We start from the raw sequence: 23,592 nt of genomic DNA, 5'->3' as shown, positions 1-23,592 counted from the left end.
AAAAAAAAAAAAAAAAAACAGCCAGGAATTACCAACCATGTAAAGTTTACGAATGTCATAAAGAAGACACAAAACTCAACCGACAGAACCTAAAACTAAACAAAGCAAATTAATAGCGCTAACAAAACCAGACCATCAAATAGAAGAGTCGGTTTCCTCAGAAAGACTTAAGAGAATATTGGATCCATGGGAAAAAATATATATAGATGTTGGAAATTAAAAACCTATTTGTTAAAGTTGTTAAAATACACAGTAAATAAATAAAATAGCACAGTGGGCCCAGTTTAAAAGCAAATTAGTGAGGCAGCAGATCAAATGGAGTTATTCTCCGAGAGTATAACACAAAAAGATAATTACATGGAGACTGTAAAAGAGAAAGGAGAGTTAAGACATTTCAACATCTTTCTTATAGAAATAAAGGCAAGAAGAGATAAAATGGAGGAGAAAATAATAAATAGTAGAAGCTGACTGAAGATGTATATCTTAGATTAAATTGGACCATTGAGTATGGAACAGAGTGACTGGTAAATGACAAAGGCCTAGTTAAAGAGAGAGTGCAAAACCTTTCAGAAAGAAAAACAAAAATAGTTACCTAAAGGGAACGGTAATCAGATTGCAGTAGTCTAAAGTGCCATATATATATGTGTGTGTGTACAAATGTGCATACTGGTTCTGTGGAGAGCCACTCAGATGTCCCTCTGCCCTTTAGAACTGAAATGCTCATTCTTGCTGGGAGTGGCAGGAGCTGACAGTAATCTACAAAATCTCTCTCCAGGAATTGCCCTCTGCTGAAGAAAGTCACTTTGCCCAAGGTCATATCCCCTTCCCTGGAATGACCCACATCTAGTAATTTAACAGTTTGGGGGATAAAGGCCTGACCCCTTTGTCTCCATTGAGGACAACTCTGAAGGGCCATTGCAGCTCCAGAGCTCTGTGTAGGATTGTCTGAGGCCATCCTCTTTTCCTCACTTCCCCACAAGTGTAGATCCTAAGGCCACAACCAGCAAACTTTTTGCAAATGTATCTCCACTTCAGAGTTGGTTTCCCAGGGAATGCAACCTGTGACAATGTTTTTAAACACAGTGGGATACTCACTAACATTCATTATGTGTTGGGATACAAAATTCCTTCAAAGACAGATGGAAGAGACCTTATTTTCTGACCATAATACAATATGATTAGATATTAACAACCACCCCAGGAACCAACAACCAATCCCATTTATATTCACACACACACACACACACACACACACACACGAATCTCTCTCTCTGTTTTGTTGTTGTTGTTGTTGTTGTTGAGATAGAATCTCGCTCTTTCACCCAGGCTAGAGTGCAGTGGCGCAATCTTGGCTCACTGCATCCTCCGCAGTTCAAGCCATTCTTCTGCCTCAGCCCCCGGGTTCAAGCCATTCTTCTGCCTCAGCCCCCCAAGTAGCTGAGACTACAGGTGCGCGCCACCATGCTTAGCTAAGTTTTGTATTTTTAATAGAAACAGGGTTTCACCATGTTGATCAGGCTGGTCTCTAACTCCTGACCTCAGGTGATCTACCCGTCTCGGCCTCCCAAAGTGCTGGGATTACAGGCATGAGCCACCGCGCTAGGCCAACACACATGAACCTCTTCAGATTTCAAGTGCTGTGCATGTAGCAGACACTTACATGAAAGTAATATTTTAATGAATGTAGTGCAAGTTAAATAAAATTTTCTTTTTTTTGAGACAGGGTCCTGCTCTGTCACCCACGCTGGAGTGCAGTGGCATTATCTTGGCTCACTGTAGCCTCGACCTCACAAGCTCAAGCCATCCTCCCACTCAGCTTCCCAAGTAGCTGGGTCTACAGGGGTGCGCACTACATCCGGCCAGTTTTTGTATTTTTTGTAGTGATGGGGTCTCTCTGTGTTGCCAAGGCCGCTCTCAAACTCCTCCCAAGGTGCCAATTATAGGCATGAACCTGGCCATCAAACAAAATTTGAGAGAGAATAAGTTCTGATCAAATAGTTTACTGAAACTGAGTAATTTAAAAGTGTTTTATTCTCTGACCAGAAATAAGAAAAAGAACATGAGTACTCACCTTTCACAATTTCATAAATTACATCTTATGTCACAAAATGACAGCTTCCCACTATATAAACAGAGTAAGTCTTCTGTTTGTTTTTTGAGATGGAGTCTGATGTGTCGCCCAAGCTGGAGTGCAATGCATAGTCTCGGCTCACTGCAACCTCCATCTCCCAAGTTCAGGTAATTCTCCTGCCTGAGCCTCCTGAGTATCTGGGATTACAGGCACGCACCACCACGCCCAACTAATTTTTGTAGAGACAGGGTTTCACCATGTTGAGACAGGGCTTTACCATGTTAGCCAGGCTAGTCTCGAACTCCTGACCACAAATGATTCACTCACCTCTGCCTCTGAAAGTGTTGGGATTACAGGTGTAGGCCACCATGCCCAGCTGAGTAGGTTTTTAATATTGGATACTTACTTGCTAGAAAAATTGTGGAGAACAGAATGAAAGTAATAAATATGAAATATGAAGACATCCTTATGTTCTGCTGTATCAAAATGTTTTTTCTAAATGTAATACATTTATAGCTGACATTTGTTGGAAACCTGGCACATAAAACTTAGGTAATTAAATAAATGCATGCCTTTAAAACATCGTTAAGTGATGGAACCACAAATGTGAATGCTGCTCTGAATCTTTGCAACCTAAGCTATACCTGTCATGATTCTTTCTGATTTCCACTTTCATAGAGATGATCCACTTACTAACTTGGCCTCTCAATATGTTGCTCTTCTTTCTTCTAACATTCTCGTCCTCAAACTAACCTTAGCCATGGTTATGCCTTAAAACTGATCATTATCAATCACTGTAGCCCTATCTCCTCCCACCCACAGTAATCTCAATCTCAAGTATCTTCTAACTTTCCAGCTCTCTTCCTCTAACATACTGATCTCAATAATTATCCCATACCACTAGGAGCTCAAATTCATTGATCCACCTTTTCATTGTCGATTACCTCTTTATCCCCTAGGTCCTCTCTTCCTGCCTTACTCAGTTTAAATTTTTTTGTACATCATTATCATTCCCTTGCCTCTCTCTAACCCTCATTAAATTCAGGGCTATTTGTGACCATATTTTTCCCCCTAAAGATGAAGTTGATACAGCTAACATTTTTAAAAAATATTTTGAAATCGATAGCATCAAATTAGTTCATTTTAAATCAAAGTTGTTAAGATCTGTACTGTCTTTATAAAATACAAGTCTTTCACAGTAATGAACTAGCTTCACATTTGGTGTGATTCCCAAAATCTACTGATAAAAAGAAATGCAACTATTATTTTTCCCCGACGTAGATGAAAGCAGACTTTACATTGGGCCACAGAAAAACTCTTATAAGCACTGTCTATATATAACATGTATTTCATAAATAAGTTAGTGTTTCATATAGCTAGTGTTTTTCTTATTTATACCATATGACTAACTTTAATCTATATGTGAATGTATGTTTAATAGGAAATTGCCCGGCATTTACGCCCTGGAACTCTCAGAGCAATCTTTGGTAAAACTAAGATCCAGAATGCTGTTCACTGTACTGATCTGCCGGAGGATGGCCTATTAGAGGTAAGATAACAAAGGTAAACATCCTATTTATATTTCAATCTCATAAATTATCTCAGAAATTCTGATGTGTAAGAAAACTTTTTGTTTTATTATTTTACTTTAAGTTCTAGGTTACATGTGCAGAAAGTGCAGTTTTGTTACATAGGTATACACGTGCCCTGGTGGTTTGCTGCACCCATCAACCTATCACCTACATTAGGTATTTCTCCTAATGTTATCCCTCCCCCAGCCCCCCACCCACTGACAGGTCCCGGTGTGTAATGTTCCTCTTGGATGACTCTGTTCCTCGGCCACCTGATGATTTTGGGCTGCAGCTTTCAAAGACCAATTTGTAGTATGCTGTATAGCCTTCAAAGAATTTAGATATTTTTTCTGGTTGGCATACCTTATGATTTTAAAATAATTAAATGGTGTGAAACTTGTTTTTACATCAGATGACTATACCATCACCATAGATTGCTAGTCATGAAAATACATACAGTTGACCCTTGAACAACGTTTGAACTGTGCTGGGCCACTTATATTTTCATTTGTTCAATAAATATATTAGAAAGTTTTTTGGAGATTTGTGACAATTTGAAAAAACTCTAGGGTGAACTTTGTAGCCTAGAAATATCAAAAATAAAAGAAAAAATATGTATATTATGAATGCGTAACATATAGGTAGATACTAGTCTATTTACGTGTTAATCAACTTTTTGTTAATAGTGAAGCTCCCGGTCAACAGCATTAGTAGTTAAGCTCTTGGGGAATCAAAAGTTATACATAGATTTTTCCACTGTGCAGGGGATAGGTACCCCATACCTCCACACTGTTCAAGGGTCAGCTGTTTTCCAATGAAATTAAGAAGTCCAGCCAGGCTCAGTGGCATGCACCTGGAGTCCCAGCTACTTGGGAGGCTTAAGTGGGAGGATTGCTTGAGGCCAGGAGTTCAAGGCCACAGTGTGCTATGATTGCATTTGTGAATAGCCCTTGTACTCCACCCTGGACATCATAGTGAGACTTTGCCTCTAAAAGGGCGGGGGAGGAGTCTAATATACAGTGTGATAGTGTTACCCATGGCAATTCATAGGGGTCTGCAGCAACCTCAGTACTTGCCTCTTCAGAAGAAAGAATCCAACCCAGGAAGCATAAAGCAGAAGGCGAGACTGAGGCAAGTTTTAGAGCAGCAGTGAAAGTTTACTTAAAAGCTTTACAACATGAACGAAAGAAAGGAAAGTACACTTGGAAGAGGGCCAAGCGGGTGACTTGAAAGACAAGTGTATGGCTTGACCTTTTGACTTGGAGTTTTTATATGGTGGCATACCTCCAAGGTCTTGCATTACTTCTGACCACTCGCCCAACTCCTGAGATCTTATTGGGAAGCCACTTGTCACCAGTTTTAGGTGTTTTCGATCTACTAGGAGATCGCCTTTCCCTGGTGCCAGCTGTGACCAATTATTACTTCAGACAGATAGTTAACAACCACCTGACCATCACCTGATGGTCTCCTGATACTCCTGGTGTGAGGTGTGGGAGCCCTTTCCTGCCCTGCTCATACCCGACTAGCTACTGACTGTAACAATAGCACTAAAAGTGATAGCTAACGTTTTGGTCACCTTTATTAACCAGAGTCTACCATGACACATGTGTTGTATAAATGATTTCCTTTCATTGCCATAACAATTCCAATAGGCTGGTATTTGTTATATCTGTTTTTTTAGGAAACTGAAATTGAGACTCAGAGAGGTTAAGTAACATCCCTAAGCCAGACAACTAATATGAGACAGCCATATTTATCTCTCATATTTTAAATTAACATAAAATATGAAACAATGAAAGAATTCTGAGAAAATATAAATGAAAATAGGTCTGGTTTAGGGTTAAGAAAGTCATTTATATACCAAAATCCAAGAAGGAAACTGTAAATACAAATTTTTTTTAACTTCTTATAGATTTTAAAATTTTTGTGTCAAAATAAGCTAAATGAAATTTAAAAAGAAATAAATGTAAGTGATTATACTATAAATGACAGAAAAATGGCTGGTATCCTTAATACACATTTATTTTAATGAGTATTATATTTTATGTGAACAAATCTATTAGTCTTAAAAAAAAATTATGTCCTGGAAGTTGTACATAGAAAAGCCTTCCCCAAATATTTTGTTTTCATTTTCATACATTGAAATGTTCAATCCACCTGGAATTTATTAGACATATAGTGTGAGGTATGGATTTAGCCAGCTATCACAATATTGTTTATTAATAATAAACATTTTATTTAAATGGCTAAATCCATGGCTAAATGGGTTAAATCCTTCCATCCTTTCATTGTTCTTTCTCATTTATTGAATACTTATATACATCCTTACCTGTTTCTGAACTTCCTATTTTATTCCATTGATCTGTGCCAGCAAAATACTGTTTTTATTATTATAGCTTATTTATACTTTACAAAAGTGTTCTTAGTTAGTCCCTAAAATGTATTCCTCCAAATGAACTTTATTTTATCTATTTATTTATTTATTTTTTGAGAGGGAGTCTCGCTCTGTCACCCAGGCTGCAGTGCAGTGGTGCGATTTTGGCTCACTGCAACCTCCGCCTCCTGAATTCAAGCATTTCTCCAGCCTCAGCCTCCTGCATAGCTGGGATGACAGGTGCGTGCACCACGCGCAGCTAATTTTTTGTACTTCTAGTAGAGATGAGGTGTTTTTTGTACTTCTAGTAGAGATGAGGTTTCGCCTGAGGTCTCCTGACCTCAGGCAATCCACCCACCTCCCAAAGTGCTGGGATTACAGGCATGAGCCACCACGCCCAGCCAACCTCCGAATGAACTTTAAATGATTTTTTACCGAGGTCTTTACTCCACCCCTACAAAATGCAAATGGGATCTTGAGTGACGTTACAATATGTTCATAAATTATATGGAAATGTCATATCTGTAATAGTGAGGTTCTCCAACTTCATATATGGTATGCCTCTCCTTTTATGCAAGCAGTAGAGTCACTTTTTTTCATATGGTTCTTAGTCATAGTCTATTAAATTTACCCCCATGTTTCTTTGTTGTTGTTATAGGAAGTGACTTCATTAGCTCCATTAAGATTTTCTGATATAATCCAAGATATTTGTAAAACCTTATCTATTATGCATCTTTGTATGAAATTTAGACATACTTGTGAAATGTAAAAATGTAACAAGCTTTATTTTTTAATAACCAAAAAGATAAATGTTTATTTAAAATTTTCACTTATTTTATAAATAAGTATTTCCTCACCTTCTGATAGCTTAGACCTGTCAACTAGGTTTGAACAGAGACTTTTACTCAATGAGACTGAAATATTATTAACCATGAAATTTATACCCATTAAAAATATTATCCAAGGGGGACTGAGGGAAAAGAAAGAAAAAGGAAAAAGCATTATCTAAGGTATGCCTATGATTTTGCTCATATCATTTGAAATAGATTATTACTGCCTGTAGTTTGCAAAGCCATTTACTAAATGATTGAAATTTTTCTGATCTAACTACACTGGAGATTTCATTGCATACTAATGACTGTGTGGTTTAGATAATTAATCAAAAATCATAAGTTAGAGCTTCAGTAGCTTCCTCTCATATGGCTGATTATTTTACTTGATGTGAGCTTGAATAAGCCACATTTTCTTTCCATGCCTCACTTCTTTTATCAATAAAATGAAATGAAGAGTGCTGATATAGTCAAGGATGCCCTTATCAGTTAACTACTTTCAGATTATTATTTGGCTTCAGATGATAAAATACTATGAAAATACGTAAAAGCCAACTGAGGTATCTGGCTATAGGTCTTCAAAGTGAAAATCCGAGTGACACAAAGACAAGTTGTCTGATCAGTGAGCACTTTGTTCCTAAGATCAGCTCTTCATTAGGGGGACATTCTGTACATGCAGAGTGGCCATACAATTTATTGCCCAATTAAACACACTTCAAAAGGCAGCTCTAATCAGAAAAGATGTTAGGACAAGAGGCATAAACCAGAACTGTAACATGCAAACTGGAATATATTGTTATCCTATTTATATGGCCAGAAGAGAAAGAGGGGAACATGCTACTTCTCTCAGAAAGTATGGCTTCAGTTTATATTTTGTCATTATCCATTATTTTATTTATTTATTTATTTATTTTTATAGCAAACAGTTATAGAACATGTTTTACTTGCTGGATTGTGATAGGATCAAACAACTCATTTCTGCTGTACTCCTAGAATTCATAGTAAGTTTGAGAGGTCAAAGATCTTAGCATGAATACTGAAATTTGTTTTCTTTGAATATTGCTAATTGTGACCCAATTTTGTGATTATAGGAATAAATTATGGTATTTATAATATGAGACGTTCTAGAATGTTCTTTCACTGTTAATGTTCTCTTATACTCTGCTGGTTGTAACTATAAAGATCTTAAATTTATGTGTTAAAGACAGCATTGATGGAAAAATGTTCAGCTGAGTAATCAAATACTAGTTTTCTATTAATGGCAAAGAATTTTTGAAGTAATAATGCCCACTGCTGGCAATGCTGTAGTAAAGTAGATACCCTCATAAAGCTGGTGACAACTATGGGCATAACATATTGAAAGCTTTGGAGTATTTCTATAACTTCTGTCCCAGAATTCTACTTCTTAGAATCTAAGCAAAGGAAGAGAGTGGCAGCAGGACTACAAAATGGAAAGTTACCTGCACAGATGTTCATGGAAGGAGTATTTGTGATCATTAACAATGGAAATAATATGCATATTTACAGATACATCCCACCTTCCCTCCTCTAAGAAACCTTCTATGGCACCCATAGTCTGCATCAGTCCGTATGTGTGTTTTCACAGCACTTTGCCTTCCTATACTATAGTGGTGTAGCCAAGAGTCAAAATAGCTCTGTACACCTGGGCAAGTTACTCATCTCACTGTGCACAGGTTTCCTCACTCTGTAAAACAAAGATAACAGTACCTGCCCTATCAGATAGCATTGTGCCTAGCAAATAGTGATTGCTCAACAAATGGTAGTAGTAATTATTGTTATACTATTACAGCACAGTGTCTGTTTGCTCGTGTGAGACTGTGAATACACATAGGGAAGAGATTTTTTTCTTGCCTGGCATATAAAAGCTCTTCAATAAGTGATTTTTGAAAGAAAGGAAGGGTTTAGTTAAATAAATTATGTTTTTTGCACTCAGTGAAAAAGTGGGTCACCTTTTTTCTCTGGTGATGATGAAGACTCTGTAACAGTGTTTCCTAGCGTTGGTTACACATCAGAATCACCTCACCAGTTTTTTAAATACTGATGTCCAGACTCACTCCCAGAGATTCTAATTTATTTATTTATTTATTTATTTATTTATTTGAGACAGAATCTCGCTCTGTCGCACAGGCTGATGTGTAGTGGTGCAATCTCGACTCACTGCAACCTCTGCTTCCCGGGTTCAAGCTATTCTTCTGCCTCAGCCTCCCGAGTAGCTGAGACTACAGGTGCAAACCACCATGCCCGGCTAATTTTTTGTATTTTTAGTAGAGGCAGCGTTTTGACATGTTAGCCAGGATGGTCTTGATCTCCTGACCTTGTAATCCACCCACCTTGGCTTCCCAAAGTGGCAGGATTACAGGCATGAGCTACTGCGTCTGGCCAAGATTCTAATTTTTTAAAACAATTTTAAACTTTTAGAAATGTTGCGGGTACAATAAACTTTTTTACTAATATTTGAGAGTATGTCATCAATATAATGTGCATACTTCTGAATCCTTCAGTGTGTATTTTTAACATAAAAGGGCATTTTTTTTTTACATAATCACATTACAAGCATCCAAATAAGGAAATCAACATTCATTTATTACTACCATCTAATCCTTAGACTCCATTCAGATTTCACCAATTGTCTCAATAAGGTTCTTTGTTAGCAAAAGGATCTAGGTCAGGCCCATGCATTGCATTTAGTTTTCTCCTTAGTCTCTTTCAATCTATATCAGTTTCTGAATTTTTCCTTGACTTTCATGACCTTAACATCTTTAAAGATAACAAGTAGAGATTCTAATTTAATTGATCCATTTATCCCTTGGTTCATCAGAAATTTTTCTAGATGGCTTCCACCTACAGTTCTAACAAGATACTGGCAAATTTATTTTGCTGTATGGCATACATTACTCATACAAGAAGTCATTTGTTGGCTCTTGTCTATGAAAATGAATGATGCCTTTGTGATGTTATGACTCAACCTCGTGTACGCCTCCCCTCTTCTCCACTTCAGTGTCAGTTGTCATCTCACTCATGTCACCAGTGATACTTTTGAGAGTCAGTTTTACTTTCTCCTCACTTCCTTCATCTTTCCCCAGGATTCATTGAAAAACATATCTTTGGGAATCATTGTATGTGGAGAAAAAATATCTACTTCTTTGCCTTTCGCTTTACCTCCAAACCTGTGGTCTTTTCCAAGGACCTTCTTTTTCTGATTTTCTCTTATGGGAACAACCAAAACTTTGCATGTACTAAAACTGAGAACCTTAATCTTGCTAAATGGGCATATGGTAGAAAATTCAAGTATGTTCACATTTTAATTCAGTATACCAAAATGATAGGCCAATCATTCATTTAGGTACTTTTATTATTATTATTATTTTGAGACAAGGTCTCACCCTGTCTCCTGGGCTGGATTGCAATGTCGTGATGATGGCTTACTGCAGCTTTCACCTCCTGGGCTCAAGCAATCTTCCTGCCTCAGCTTCCCAAGGGGTTGGGACTATAAGCTGTGCGACCATGCCCAAACAATTTTTTTTTTTTTTTTTAGTAAAGATGGGGTCTCATCATGTTGCACAGGCTGGTCTTGAACTCCTGGGCTTGAGCAGTCCTCCAGCCTCAGCCTCCCAATGTTCTGGGATTACAGATGAGAGTCACCATGCCTGGCCTGTATTTATATTTTTTAAACATTAAAACACTTCACTGAGGACACAGCCGTAAATAGAATACATGAGGCTCTTATCCTCACAGAGCTTACCTTTCAGGAGACAGTTATGTATAGCAAATATTTTGTAGGATGATGAAAACATGGGTCTTTCCTGTTTTTTTTGTCTAAATGTTCTATAACTTGGTGATATCATGTTTGTGATTATAAAATTTTAAAAAGCATATAAAATATTTAATTGTATGTATAAGTGTAATTGCCCAACAGGTTCTTCCTGCCCCTTGCACAGAGAAAATCAGTTCACCAAGACTGTGTTATTGAAGTTACCATTTTAATTGAAAAGAGGCCACCCACATAAGAGATGGAATTATTCTCAAATCAGTCTCCCCAAAGGATCAAAGGTTAAGGTTTTTATGGACAATTTGGTGGGCAAGGGCTAGGAAGGTGGGTATTGCTGACTGACTGGGGATGAAATCATAGAGATGTAGAAAACGGTCCTCTTGTGCTGAGTCTACCTCTGGGTGGGGCCACAGGATCAGTTGAGTCATAAGTCAGGGTCCAAGTGAGGTCCATCAGCTGCCAGAATGCACATCTAAAAAACATCTCAAAAGACCAGTCTTAGGTTTTATGATGGTGATGTTACCTATGGGATCAGTTGGGGAAATCACAAATCTTGTGACCTCTGGACCACATGACCCCTGAGCAGTAAAGCACTGTAGAACCTACGTATACATTTTAGCAGCATTCAGGCTGCTCCCATAATCTTAATCTTGCGGCTTTCCATTAGTTTTACAAAGGCAGTTTTCAGTTTCTGAGCCAGGAAGGGGTTAGTTGTTACTTTCAAGTTAAACTATAGACTAAGTTCCTCTCATGGTGAGCTTGGCTGACACCCAGGAAAGAGTGAAGACAGCCAGCCTGTGAGGCCAGAAGCAAGACCGAGTCAGCTATGCTAGACTCCTCTCACTGTCATAATCTTTGCAAAGTCAGTTTCATAAGTGGTTGATCAAAACAAATCTGAATTTGGATACATAATTATTTCTGCATGTATTCTTATTCTGGTATACTCTGGGGGAAAAAATAGTGAATCTAGGATTAATCAGAAATAAACATAGGTGCAGGGTGACTAAGATGATTGGACAGGCCCCAATTTCTTGGCCATGATTAACGCAGGCCTCTGCACATACTGACACTCATACTTTATCTTTAGTTTTAGTTTCTATCTTGAAAGAAGAAGAGTTGTGATTTTTACTAGTACATTGTCAAAGAGGGAACAACTTGTCCAAATACAAAAGCAAACAACTTTCTCTTAGAGATCTAAAAATAGTGCAGTAAGACTGGGGCTTTGCCCAGGAGGTAGAAAATGGCAAGAGATAAAGCTGGAAAAGTCAGCAGGGGCCTTGTAAAGTCATATTAAGACAACTGAACTTCATCTTGAGGCCATTAGGGATCCAAATAAATGCTTTACTCGGGAATAGCACAGTCATGTCTGTGTTATAGAGGTCACTCTGGCTGCAGTGTAGAGAACAGATCAAAGGGCCCTGGGGTCAGGCGGGGGAAACAAGTGGGTGGAGTCTAGAGGGACAGAGACTAGGTGAAAGTCTATTAAGGTGATTCAGGAGAAAATTGTGGTTTCCTGAATTACTATGGCAGAAGGGATAGCCAGAAGCAGTGAACTTCAAAAGACATTTAGTGGGGTAGAACAGACAGCCTCAGAGACTAACTGGATGTAAAGGGTAGCCTGTGAGAATGAATCCAGATTAATGCCTATCCGCAAGCAAACATGATAGTACCATCTTTATCTGTGATCTAAAAATCTAAAAATGTCTGAAAACCAAAGCTTTTTCATAAGTTGAATGGTAAAGCCTAACCTGATCTTATATCAAGTTGTGTATTAAACAGTTTTGTTTCGGTAGCTTGACAAAACATTTAATGTATATCATTTTTATTTAACCTATTTAGTGTGACTTTTCACACTGCTGTAAAAATACTAATGTATTTGATGATAAGTGACTTCCCAGACCCCTTGGAGTATTATATAATATATACTATGTATTCCAGGTTATTATTGTAAATTCCAAAACATCTGGCACCAGAAGTCTTGAATAAGAGATAGTAGACAAAGTTTGAAGTGGTCATGGAGAAAGTGCTGATGACAGAATATATATTTATGGGTTGCATTTACAATTCAGTTGACTTAGGAGATCACATGTATTATGATGTTATTATTTTCTGGTGAGCAGTTTGGCCCAGGGGTGAGGGTACGATGAGGAAAGATAATTGAAGATGTTAGCAACTGTAGTTAAAGTTATAAACAAGGAAAGATGTGATGGCAGGAGGTGCTTGAAGAAAGGGAGAAAGTAGATGGGCCAAGGGACTGAATGTTTTTCTGAGGTACCTACAGAGACCCCAGGAATAACAGGGAAAGAGCGGTGTCATGGTACACTTCAGAAGTGGAGCTTTCCATGGTAATGGATGATATGGTTCAGGGTGTGGAAGGTGGTAGCCAGTGTGGAGAGGAGATCAGTATCAGTTACTAGAGATATGTAAGTCTAGGAACTGAGAGAAGCTTTCATGTTGATTGGCATTGAAATCACCTCAGATCATGGTTAGGAGGAGAGGAAAATGGTGACTCAAAGTCTGAAGTCTTTCACAAATGAGGGAAGTTTGTGAACCAAAGGTGTGACAGCAACAAGGAGAAAAAGTCTAGCTAGATGGCATAACTCTCAAAAAGTCAGGAGTTCCTATATAAGGGGAGGAGGTCTTAAAGTAGCACTGGGACAAAGGATAAAACTGTTCCTACCCTCCTGGCCAGAGATGCTTCTCCTGAGGACTCCAAGGAATTGATGCCCTTAGGGGATATCCAAGTTTCACTTAAGGTTAAGAGGCCTATGAAGAGATTCAAGTTTCAAGGGAGTCTACAATGGCACTGAAATTCTGCAGAAAGCAATAGGAATAGTTAGAGATTGGGGAAGGGAGGAAGAATCTCAGAGCCATGTGAGAACAGCAGGATGGGAGAAAAGAGGTGAATATAATGGCCTCCATTTTGGTGGTTTGGGGTGTGACAAATTAATAATTAATTTTCTAGTCACTAGTAAATAGAGACCCTAAAATAATCTTTAAAAATGAGAACTTTTATTTTTCTGCTGCATAATTTGAGATCTGAAGGTAGGCATGTGGGACTGGTATGGCAGCTCCCTAATACCACCAGTCACCCAGTCTCCTTCTCCTTGGTACTGTCATCATCCTCAGTATGTGCTTTTTGCCTTGTTGCCACAGAATGATTGTCAGAACTTGAGTTATCACTTCTTTTTTCCAGGCATAAAGAAAGAAGAGTGAGGGCAAAAGGGGAAGAGTGCCAGCTGAGCTAATACTTCCTCCCTCACCCACCTTTTCCAAAAACCAGAGCCCTCACCCAACAGCTTCTGGTTATGATTTTTTTTGTTGTTGGTATTTAGTACCGTGGCCACCCCTTTTTAGAAAGGAAGTGAGTAAATGTAGTTCTGTTAGTTGGGAACATTGCTCCCGCTAGCAAAAACCAAGATACTGTTAGAAGGAAGAAAGGTAGAATGAATGCTGGATAGGTAAAAAGCAGTATCTTCTCCAGGTGGTCAACAAGAGGCATTTAGCTAGTAAACAGGCTTCCAATAGAACTGGCCCCTGCTGATCCCTAGTGCGGTGATTCTTACGTGTCCTCCCTGCTCCAGAACAGCTGCATCACCTGAGAACTTAGGGGAAAGAAAATTCTCGGGGTCCACTGTAGGCCAGCTGACTTAGAAACTCTGGGGATTCGACCCAGGAGTCTGTGCTTTAACAAGCCCTCCAGGTGCTTCTGATGCCCATGAAATTTGAGAACTACCATCCTGGTGCAGCTGTTCCCAATCAATGGCTTGCATTAAAATCACCTATGGAGTTTTTTTAAAACTATGTAAGCCTAGAGCCCTATTATAGAAGATTCTGGTTAAGGAGGTCTGGCATGAGCTTCTTGTATCTAGAGTAGAGCCGCCTTATTCATGGTTTCACTTTTCCCAGTTTCGGTTACCCGTGGTAAACCAGGGTCTAAAAATATAAAATGGAAAATTCCAGAAATAAACAGTTTATAAATTTTAAATTGTGTGGTACCTTAAAGAGCAGGTTGGAAAAATCAAAAAATAAAAAGTTTTAAACTGTATGCTGTTCTGAGTAGTATGATGAAATATTACAGTATATTGTTATAATTATGCTATTTTATTGTTAACCTCTTATAGTGCCTAATATATAAATTAAACTTTATCTCATATATATGGAAAAACATAGTATAGATAGAGTTCAGTACTATCCACAGTTTCAGGCCTCTACTGGGGGAGCTGGAACATATTCCCCACTTATAAGGGGACACTACTGTATTTTATGTTGCAGGTGATTGTGATATTCTGATATGGCTGATGGTTAAACTAGCATTAAGAAACCAGTGTCCCAGAGAGTAGGCGCACACCAGACTTCTTTTTAACTTATAAAAGAATCTATCAATATAGTAAACAGACAACCTGCAGAATGGGAGAAAATTTGGGCAAACTCTGCATCTGACAGAGGTCTAATACCCAGCATTTATAAGAAACTTAAATTTACCAAAATAAAATAAAATAAAATAAATAAATAAAAACCCTCCATTAAAAAGTGGGCAAAGGACATGAACAGATACTTCTCAAAAAAAGCATCATACACCAGACTTTTCAGAAGTCGGCTTTGGTTCTGCTTTTGAGGAAAGCCTAGACCCTGTGAGCAGGCCAGCAAAGGGATTGTTTTGTTTTCAGGACCTAACTGACAGTTGGAAGCAGCAGCAGCCTCTTAACTTTGAAGGGATCTATAGCCTCTCTAGATGGATTTAACTGTAGCCAAGGGTTGTTACACTTCCAAGGGAGTCCCAGTCTCTGAATGGGGGAGTCTTTGGCTTCTCTGGAAGCAGCCAACCATGACCTGATTGATTACCCAGATTTTGGGGGGGGAAGTCTCAATGTTGAGGCTGCCGTTTGCCCTCCCTGGGAGGAGGAGAGGCCTGAGATATGTGGTATGCATGCATTGCATGGATGCTGAGGGTAACAAGAGCAGAGGCCCTGGGTTTCTTGCAGCTTAAAAGAGTTATATGCAGGTTGATCAAATCTGCACTCACTATTTAGCAGGTCATGTGGCTCAGAGGTGTACAGGGGACCCAGTCTTGTCGTTCTTCCTGTGGGTTGTGTAAGTGCCTTGAGGGCCTGGGCTTATCAGGGACTTTTATATCTCCAGCTGCTAACATATTGCAGGCTTTTAGTCTGTTCAGTAAATGCATGTGGGAATATATCATGAATGGGGACAGTACCTCCATACCCTCTCTCTTTTTATATGCCTGAAATGTCTCAATGACCTGATGAGAGTGAGCCCCATTTTCAAGTACATCTCTCCATTCCTTCCACCTGCCAGTTGCCAGAAAAGTCCACTACAGCATCCCCAAAATGTGAACAATTACTATGTATCAATTAAAAAGGCCACTTCCACCAGCATCTTCTTTCATTGCTGTTTATTCAAGTAAAACCTGAAATATGTGCATGTGGAAAGCGAATGGTTTGCATGGATTCTTTCTTCCTTCTCAAATCTGATATTTCAGAAGTCTCTACATTCATCATAAAAACATCATGAAAATATAAGAGACCTTAAGCTATCAAATTGTAATTCTTTATGACCCAGTTAGTATTTCATCAGCATTGGTTGTTTTCTCAGATAAACGAGTCTTGGATAAGGAGCAATTTCACATTCCCTCCTATATCCCATCATAGTGGGGGCATATGTTCAGTGCTAGATTCACAGGGAGTTACAGGTTCACAGGTCTTTCTGTTTCTCAAGTACAGTGCCAGCTCCACCTTTCTTCAGACAGGCTGCCTTCTGAATCTGAAAAGTAACAAGCTTAATGACTTAAGGACTATATTTAATATGATTTATCCCACTTTATATAGGCACTTATAAAATCATTTGCCAAAGACTCTAGGATTATTTTAGATTAATTTATTTTGGATAAATTGGTTAATTAATAACTATGGAAAATACATATAAAATAAATAGACACAATCACTGGACTAAAAGTGACCTTATAGGGGGCATTTAAGAATCTCCAGGCATTTTGTCTCAGCACTTTTTGCATCTTCTCTACCTATTCCCTGCAAAATGGTTCTCAAACAGTAGCACAATTCCCTGGATGGCTTGTTAATTTTTTATTTTTTTAATTTTTTTGAGACAGAGTCTCACTCTGTCATCCAGGCTGGAATGCAGTGGCATGATCACAGCTCACTGCAACCTCAACCTCCCAGGCTCAGGTGATCCCTCCTCAGCTTCCCTAGCAGCTAGGACCACAGTTATTTACCATCATGCCCCCCTAATTTTTTTTTTTGTAGAGACAGGGTCCCCTGTGTTGCCCAGGCTGCTCTAGAACTCCTGGGTTCAAGCAATCCTCCCACGGTGGTCTCTCAAACTGTTGGAAATTACAGATGTGAGCCACCATGCCTGGCTGGGCTTTTTAAACATACCAATTGCTGGGCTCTACTCCAGAGTGTCTAGTTCGTAGACCTGAGACAGGGCCTGAGAATTTGCATTCTAACAAGTTCCCAGTTAGTGCGATGCTATTGGTTTAGAGTACCACACTTGGAGAGCCACTGTTCTAAGCCAAAAAACGCAGTGTACTCTCCATCAAGTCAAGTTGTTCTCTTGATTAATTTTTGTCAAGCTGTTGTCAGATTTGGGATTTCACAGACCTAGAACATTTCAAAAAAAAAAACTAAACAGTAACAAAACCCACTTTGGGGATAGACATAATAATAAAGTTTTTAAAACTTAACAAATGAAGACATTAGAAAAATATGTTTCCCATCATCATCGTTTTGTTTTAAAAGGACATTTAATCACCAACAGCATTTTATCATAGAGTAATGGACTGTCTCTTCAACTGAATAAATTCAGCTTTACCTAAAGCTCACTTTATTGCTATGGCATGCCAAAGGCGTGATGGTTGAAGCAGTCAGCTTCAGGCACAGGCAGAGCAGCGTTGCATGTTCTGTAGATCATTTTAAAATAGTAATAGAATCCACTAACAGTTTGTCTGCTTTTCATTATCACCATAAACAGGCACTTCCAAACAATGTCAGTGAGAAAATACTGTCCCTTCCCCGGGATGGGCTACTCCTGCCAACCCTTGCTTCATCACTGCTTTGTTGCCCTCATTTTTCCCATTTTGCCAGAAAGCAGTGAAATGTCATCCTAGACCCTCACCATCTGGTGGTTGGGAGCAACTGGGCTAAGTTGCACCTGCTTATGGAGTCTTTGATAATTTTATTCAAACTTGATATGGAAAATATATATCACATTTCATAGGTCAAAGAGGAATGTAAACTAGTTGAGTCTCGCGAATGGTGATTTTATCTATGTTAAAGAAAATTGGGCCAGGTGCTGTGGTAATCCCAGCACTTTGGGAGGCTGAGGCAGAAGGATTGCTTCAACCAAGGAGTTTGAGAGCAGCCAGGGCAACACAGCAAGACCCTGTCTCTCTCTTTTAAAAAGTGTTTTTAATTATACAAATTTTAAAAACATTTAAAAAATAAGGAAAAAAATCCTTTATACTTATTTGGAGAAATAGAGTATTCTTTAACACTTATATATAAGCACAAATTTAAAAAAAAATATTTATTTAACTAGGACTAATGGACAAAGGTAGAAAATTCTGATTTTTTTTTTGAGACAGTGTCTTGCTCTGTCACCCAGACTGGAGTGCACTGGCTCAGTCTCAGCTCACTGCAACCTCTACTTCCCGGGTTCAAGCAATTCTTCTGCCTCAGCCTCCTGAGTAGCTGGGACTGCAGGTGCACACCACCATGCCCAGCTAATTTTTGTATTTTTAGAGAGATGGGGTTTCACCATGTTGGCCAGGTTGGTCTCGAACGACTGACCTCATGATCTCCTACCTTGGCCTCCCAAAGTGCTGGGATTACAGGCATGAGCCACTGTGCTGGGCCTCTGATTTTCAAACTCAAAGTAAAAAGCCAGAGATTTTTTTTTTATAATATTGAGTTCTTTAATGTAACATGAGGAATTAAAAATTAATTTTATCTCTTTATGGCTTAATTTTAAGTTAACTACCACGTGTTATTTTATTTAAATTTCATTCATTCATTGATAAGAATGTGCAGTCATTTCACCAGGTGCTGTTTTGAAGATACACGTTTCTGCCCAGCACAGTGGCTCACACCTGTAATCCCAACACTTTGGGAGGCTGAGGTGAGGGAATCACTTGAGCCCAGGAGTTTGAGAGTGGTACTGCCAAACTCTCTAGAGTTTGAAAGTGGTGAGCCCAGTCTCTAAAGAAATACAAAAATTAGCCAGGGGTGGTGGCATGTACCTGTGGTCTCAGCTACTCCAGAGGCTGAGGCAGGAAGATTGCTTGAGCCTGGGAGGTCAAAGTTGCCATGAGCTATGATCATGCCACTCTACTCCAGCTGAGTGACAGAGTGAGATTCTGTCTCAAAAAATAAAAAGTGATTATCCCTATTTGGCTGGGCGCAATAGCTCACACCTGTAATTCCAACACTTTGAGAGACCAAGGCAAGAAGATCACTTGAGCCCAGGAGTTCAAGACCAGTCTGGGCAACAGAGGGAGATGTCTCTACAAAAAAAAAAAAAAAAAGTTAGCTGAGCATGGAGGCAGGTGCTTAAAGTCTCAGCTAGTCAGGAGGCTGAGGTGGGAGGATCTCTTGAGGCTGGGAGGTTCGAGGTTGCAGTGAACCATGATCACATCACTGCACTGCAACCTGGGAGACAGAATGAAACTTTGTCTCAAAAAAAAAAAAAGAAACAAAAGAAGAATTGAGAGTTTAGATGGAAAAGATAAAAAGACATGTAAAATTAAATTGTAATATAAAATTAAACACCAGCATAAGAGAATGTTGCCAGATAGTGTATGATGAAGTGTTAGAAACAGTAAGTATGAGAGTTTAGTGGAGAGCAGTGTGACTGTGGCTGAAGGGGGCCAGGGAAATTTCATGAAATAAATTTCATGAATTTAATGAAATGGCATTTGAAGAGTAAGGCAGATTTTTATACACAGAAAAAGAACATGGCAGGCTAGTTTTAGCAGATATTGAGTTCCTCTAGTTGAAGTGGAGGTTTCCTTTGGTAGAGTATGGAGATAAATTTGGAAATGTAAATCAGAGCTAGATTGTGGAGACTTTGGAAAGCTTTCTGATGGCAATAATGAACATTATGACAATGGTGATAAAGATAATAACTTTAATTTACTAAGCAGTATATACCAGGCACTATGCTAAATTGTTTACCTGCGTTACCTAAAAACTCTATTGAATAGTTCCATTATCTCCATTTTATTTGTTAAGAGAGTGAAATGACTTGGCCAGGATCACACCACCAATGAATGGCAGAGAGCTGAAATTTGAACCCAAGTTTGTCTAAGTCCAAAACCAATGTTTCTATACACCAAACCAGGTCAAAGATGACAAAAGTGTTTCAAATCAAGTGCCAATTTTTGATTTATTGATAAAACCACAACCAAATAGAAAAAAAATCACCATGATGGGTTACTGATGTTTGCTATAAATGTGGGATGAGAGTTTCTTGGTATGTGTGACACACAGTGGCTACTTAGGCTCTAGAAAACTGGAAGCCATCAAAGGTTTTTGAACAGGGCAGTGACTTGATACAGTAAAGTTTCCAAAACTGTAACCAAGCAGCAGAGTTTAAGATGAGTAGATAATAGAAGTAATGGAAGCGTATACTCTGATCATCCAGTAACAAGTCTTAAGGACCTGGTGGTCTAAAATGAGACCATTCAGAAATTTTCTTCTCCTTCAAGTGATCTATTTCTACTATCAAGGTATAATTCTTTGAATAGTATCTGTCTCTTCCCCTGACCTCTATGCTCCATGAGAATACTGACCTTGTGTATTTTGTTCATTCCTCAGTTCTCCATTGGGTAGGGCATTCAATATATTTTTCTTAAATCCAGTAATAATAAAAGCAATGATTATCATAGAAAGCACTCACTTTGTGCCCAGACTGGGTTAAGTACTTTCAGTACAGCAAATGCATGTGGAATCAGACTACCTGGGTTTGAATTCTAGCTCTGCCACTTATTAGCTGTTCAAGCAAGCAGGTTAAACTCTTGTGCCTGAATTGCCTCATCTTTATGGTGGGAATAATAATAGTACTTACCTCAGAGAGCAGCAGCAAGAAATAAATTAGGTGATATAGTGAAATCAATAAGAATAGGAAGTATTCAATTAAATATTGGTTATTACTATCTTTTTAATTTATTATCATCTTTACCATTCTATACTTGTCTATTAGAAAATAAATATAGAAGAGTCAAAGGAAAGACTAACTTCTATGGCAGGCCTGTTTTGTGTCAGACCTGCTAGGCTCTTTTATAAATGATATGCCAGCTAAGTTAAAACTCTAATTTCACTGTCAGAAGCTACTTAATTATCTTTTTACCAAATACAAAACCCACACAAATCTGAATTTTCTTTTCTTTTCAACTGATTATGGGCTCTAACAAATCAGGTTTCAAATAATGTATTTTTAAAGATAAATTAAAAATTTATCATGGGAAGGCTCCCATGAGGAGGCAAGGCAGGCTGAGGAGGCAGGCTTCAGATCGTCATGTAGAGGCAGTGAGCCCAAGGGAGGAGGCAGATGGACAGAGGACACGGGCAGAGGGAGGGGTCTGCAGAGGGAAGGAGATACTGACCGAGGTCTGGAATGACCATCTCTACCAGAGGCCCTCTGCCTCCCACAGGGTGTCCAGACACCGGTGCATAACTTCCTACCCAAGGGCTTGAACCGGCACAGCCCTGAAGAAGGTGGCACCCACTCTGGCAGTCAGAGGGTCTGGCCTAGTGGAAGGATCATCACAGGCTTCAGGGGGCTGGACCATCTCGGGGGACTAATGGAGGTCATCTCTTCAAGCCTCCTGCCCTCAACCGAGTCGAGCTCTGAGCCCTGGGTTTCCCAGGGCCACCCTGGATTCATTGGAATTCCTCCACCACCAGTAGGTCAAGTTCTGTAGAGGTCTGAAGACGGTGGTGAGCAGAGGGGAGTCAGGAGAGGGTGAAGAGGGTCACAGTTCTACCAAAGCCTTGTCCAGTCATCCTCCATCCCCTCGAGGCCTCTTCCCTGATCTCCCACTCCATCCTGCCACTTCATTGATTTCATCAGCTGCCCCTGAAGTACCCGGGACTCGGGGCTGGTTTTGTCTTCCACGGCCTTGGTGAAGGGCTGGCCAGGATCTGCAGCCACACCTCATCCAGCACCAACTCTGCCTTCCTGCCTAGAGCAATGGGGGTGGAGATGGCATCAGCCTGGGCCCCCTCTCCTGGAAGCCCTGGGGTGGGACTCATACCCAAGCTCTAATGCTGCCATCCAGCAGTCCGCCAACGTTGGTCTAAGGGCCAATCCCTTGCTGCCTGCTTTTGTGCGGCCCATGAGCTAAGAATGACTTTCACATGTTTCAATCGTTGAAAAACATCAAAAGTAGAAAAATATTTTGTGACACATGAAAAGTATGTGATATGCAAATTTCAATGTCCATAAATAAAGTTTTACAGGAAGATAGAGGGGAAAAGGCTTTTATTCTTTTAGTGTAGCCTTTTATGTGTGAAGAGCAAATTATATTGCCTTGCAAGAAATTCAAAGGTCAGTACCCAGGTGCTAGCCTCTGCACCATGCCTATCTGAACTTGCTCCTCTTTTTTTTTTTTCCTTTTCCAGCCTCTCTTCTCATCATATGAACCCTCTTGTCTGTCACCTGGCAATACAATTAAACTCATGGATGATTCCCTTTTGTAGCTGAAGTTTGAGAGGCAAAAGCTAGCTGGTTAATAGGAAGGAAGTGAGAATACATGTTTTTTCTAGACAACCAAAATATCCCTTTGCCTACTGTTTATTAAAAACAAATAAAATCAAAATGTTGTTCCATCACCACTAAGAAATGCTTGTCTCGGCCGGGCGTGGTGGCTCACGCCTGTAATCCCAGCACTTTGGGGGGCCGAGGCGGGCGGATGACAAGGTCAGGAAATCGAGACCATCCTGGCTAACATGGTGAAACCCCGTCTCCACTAAAAATACAAAAAAAAATTAGCCAGGTGTGGTGGCAGGTGTCTCTAGTCCCAGCTACTCGTGAGGCTGAGGCAGGAGAATGGCCTGAACCCGGGAGGCGGAGCTTGCAGTGAGCTGAGATGTGCCACTGAACTCCAGCCTGGGCAACAGAGCAAGACTCCATCTCAAAAAAAAAAAAAAAGAAAAAAAAAAGAAATCCTTGTCTCTATTTTGTAGGCCTTTACTATGATGATCTTCAGTAACGTTAATATATTAAGTGAGTTTGGCCAATTCTTGATCTTTTATCATAATGGAGAAATTAAGGCATTAGGTTAGCAAGGGCCCTTGAAATCCAGAGAGATACTAGCAACTATTTGTCCATTAATTGCAACATATTCACAATACACCTTACCTTTTTTATAACAAGTATCCATATAGACTAGCTTGCCCTTAGACTCTTAAATATATTTTTCTCAAACAAAAATATTTGTTATGGGCTTAATACGCACGCACACACACACATACATACAGAGTAAATTAGAGACAATATATATACAAAGTGTAAACTAGAGACAGAGTCTTGCTCTGTCACCCAGGCTAGAGTACAGTGGTGCAATCATAGCTCAATGCAGCCTTGAATTCCTGTGCTCAGGCAGTCCTCCTCTGCCAGCCTCCCAAGTAGCTGGGACTACAGGCGTGCACCACCATGCCCAGCTAATAAAATAAGTATTTTATAATTGAATGAAAGTGATTAAGAATCATGAAGGGACCCAAAGTCATAAACTAGAAAGATATGAAAAGACTGGCTCATATCTGAACTGTATAGTCCGAATTCAATAGGTCAATATCACAGTAGTCTCCCCTTATCCGCAGTTGTGCTTTCCATTGGTCCCAGTTACTCCCAATCAACTGTAGTTCAAAAATATTTAATGGAATATTCCAGAAGTAAGCAATTCATAAGTTTTAAATGGC

The 23,592-nt window shown here is 39.4% G+C and overlaps 1 protein-coding gene across 2 annotated transcripts in view; it reads left to right on the top strand.

The window, feature by feature from the left end:
- The window catches only part of NME7 (NME/NM23 family member 7), a 236,397-nt gene that overhangs the window by 194,946 nt on the left and 17,859 nt on the right, over positions 1 to 23,592 (top strand). For both annotated transcript variants that reach the window (XM_011933423.1, XM_011933424.1), the window contains exon 11: positions 3,513 to 3,620. In XM_011933423.1, the coding sequence (XP_011788813.1) occupies positions 3,513 to 3,620 (108 nt within the window). The remainder of the gene's footprint in view (positions 1 to 3,512; positions 3,621 to 23,592) is intronic.

Source organism: Colobus angolensis, unplaced genomic scaffold, assembly GCF_000951035.1.
Source record: "Colobus angolensis palliatus isolate OR3802 unplaced genomic scaffold, Cang.pa_1.0 Scaffold126, whole genome shotgun sequence".
NCBI lineage: Eukaryota > Metazoa > Chordata > Mammalia > Primates > Cercopithecidae > Colobus > Colobus angolensis.
The sequence above is the reverse complement of the archived record's forward strand: the minus strand, read 5'-3'. Positions and strand labels throughout refer to the sequence as shown.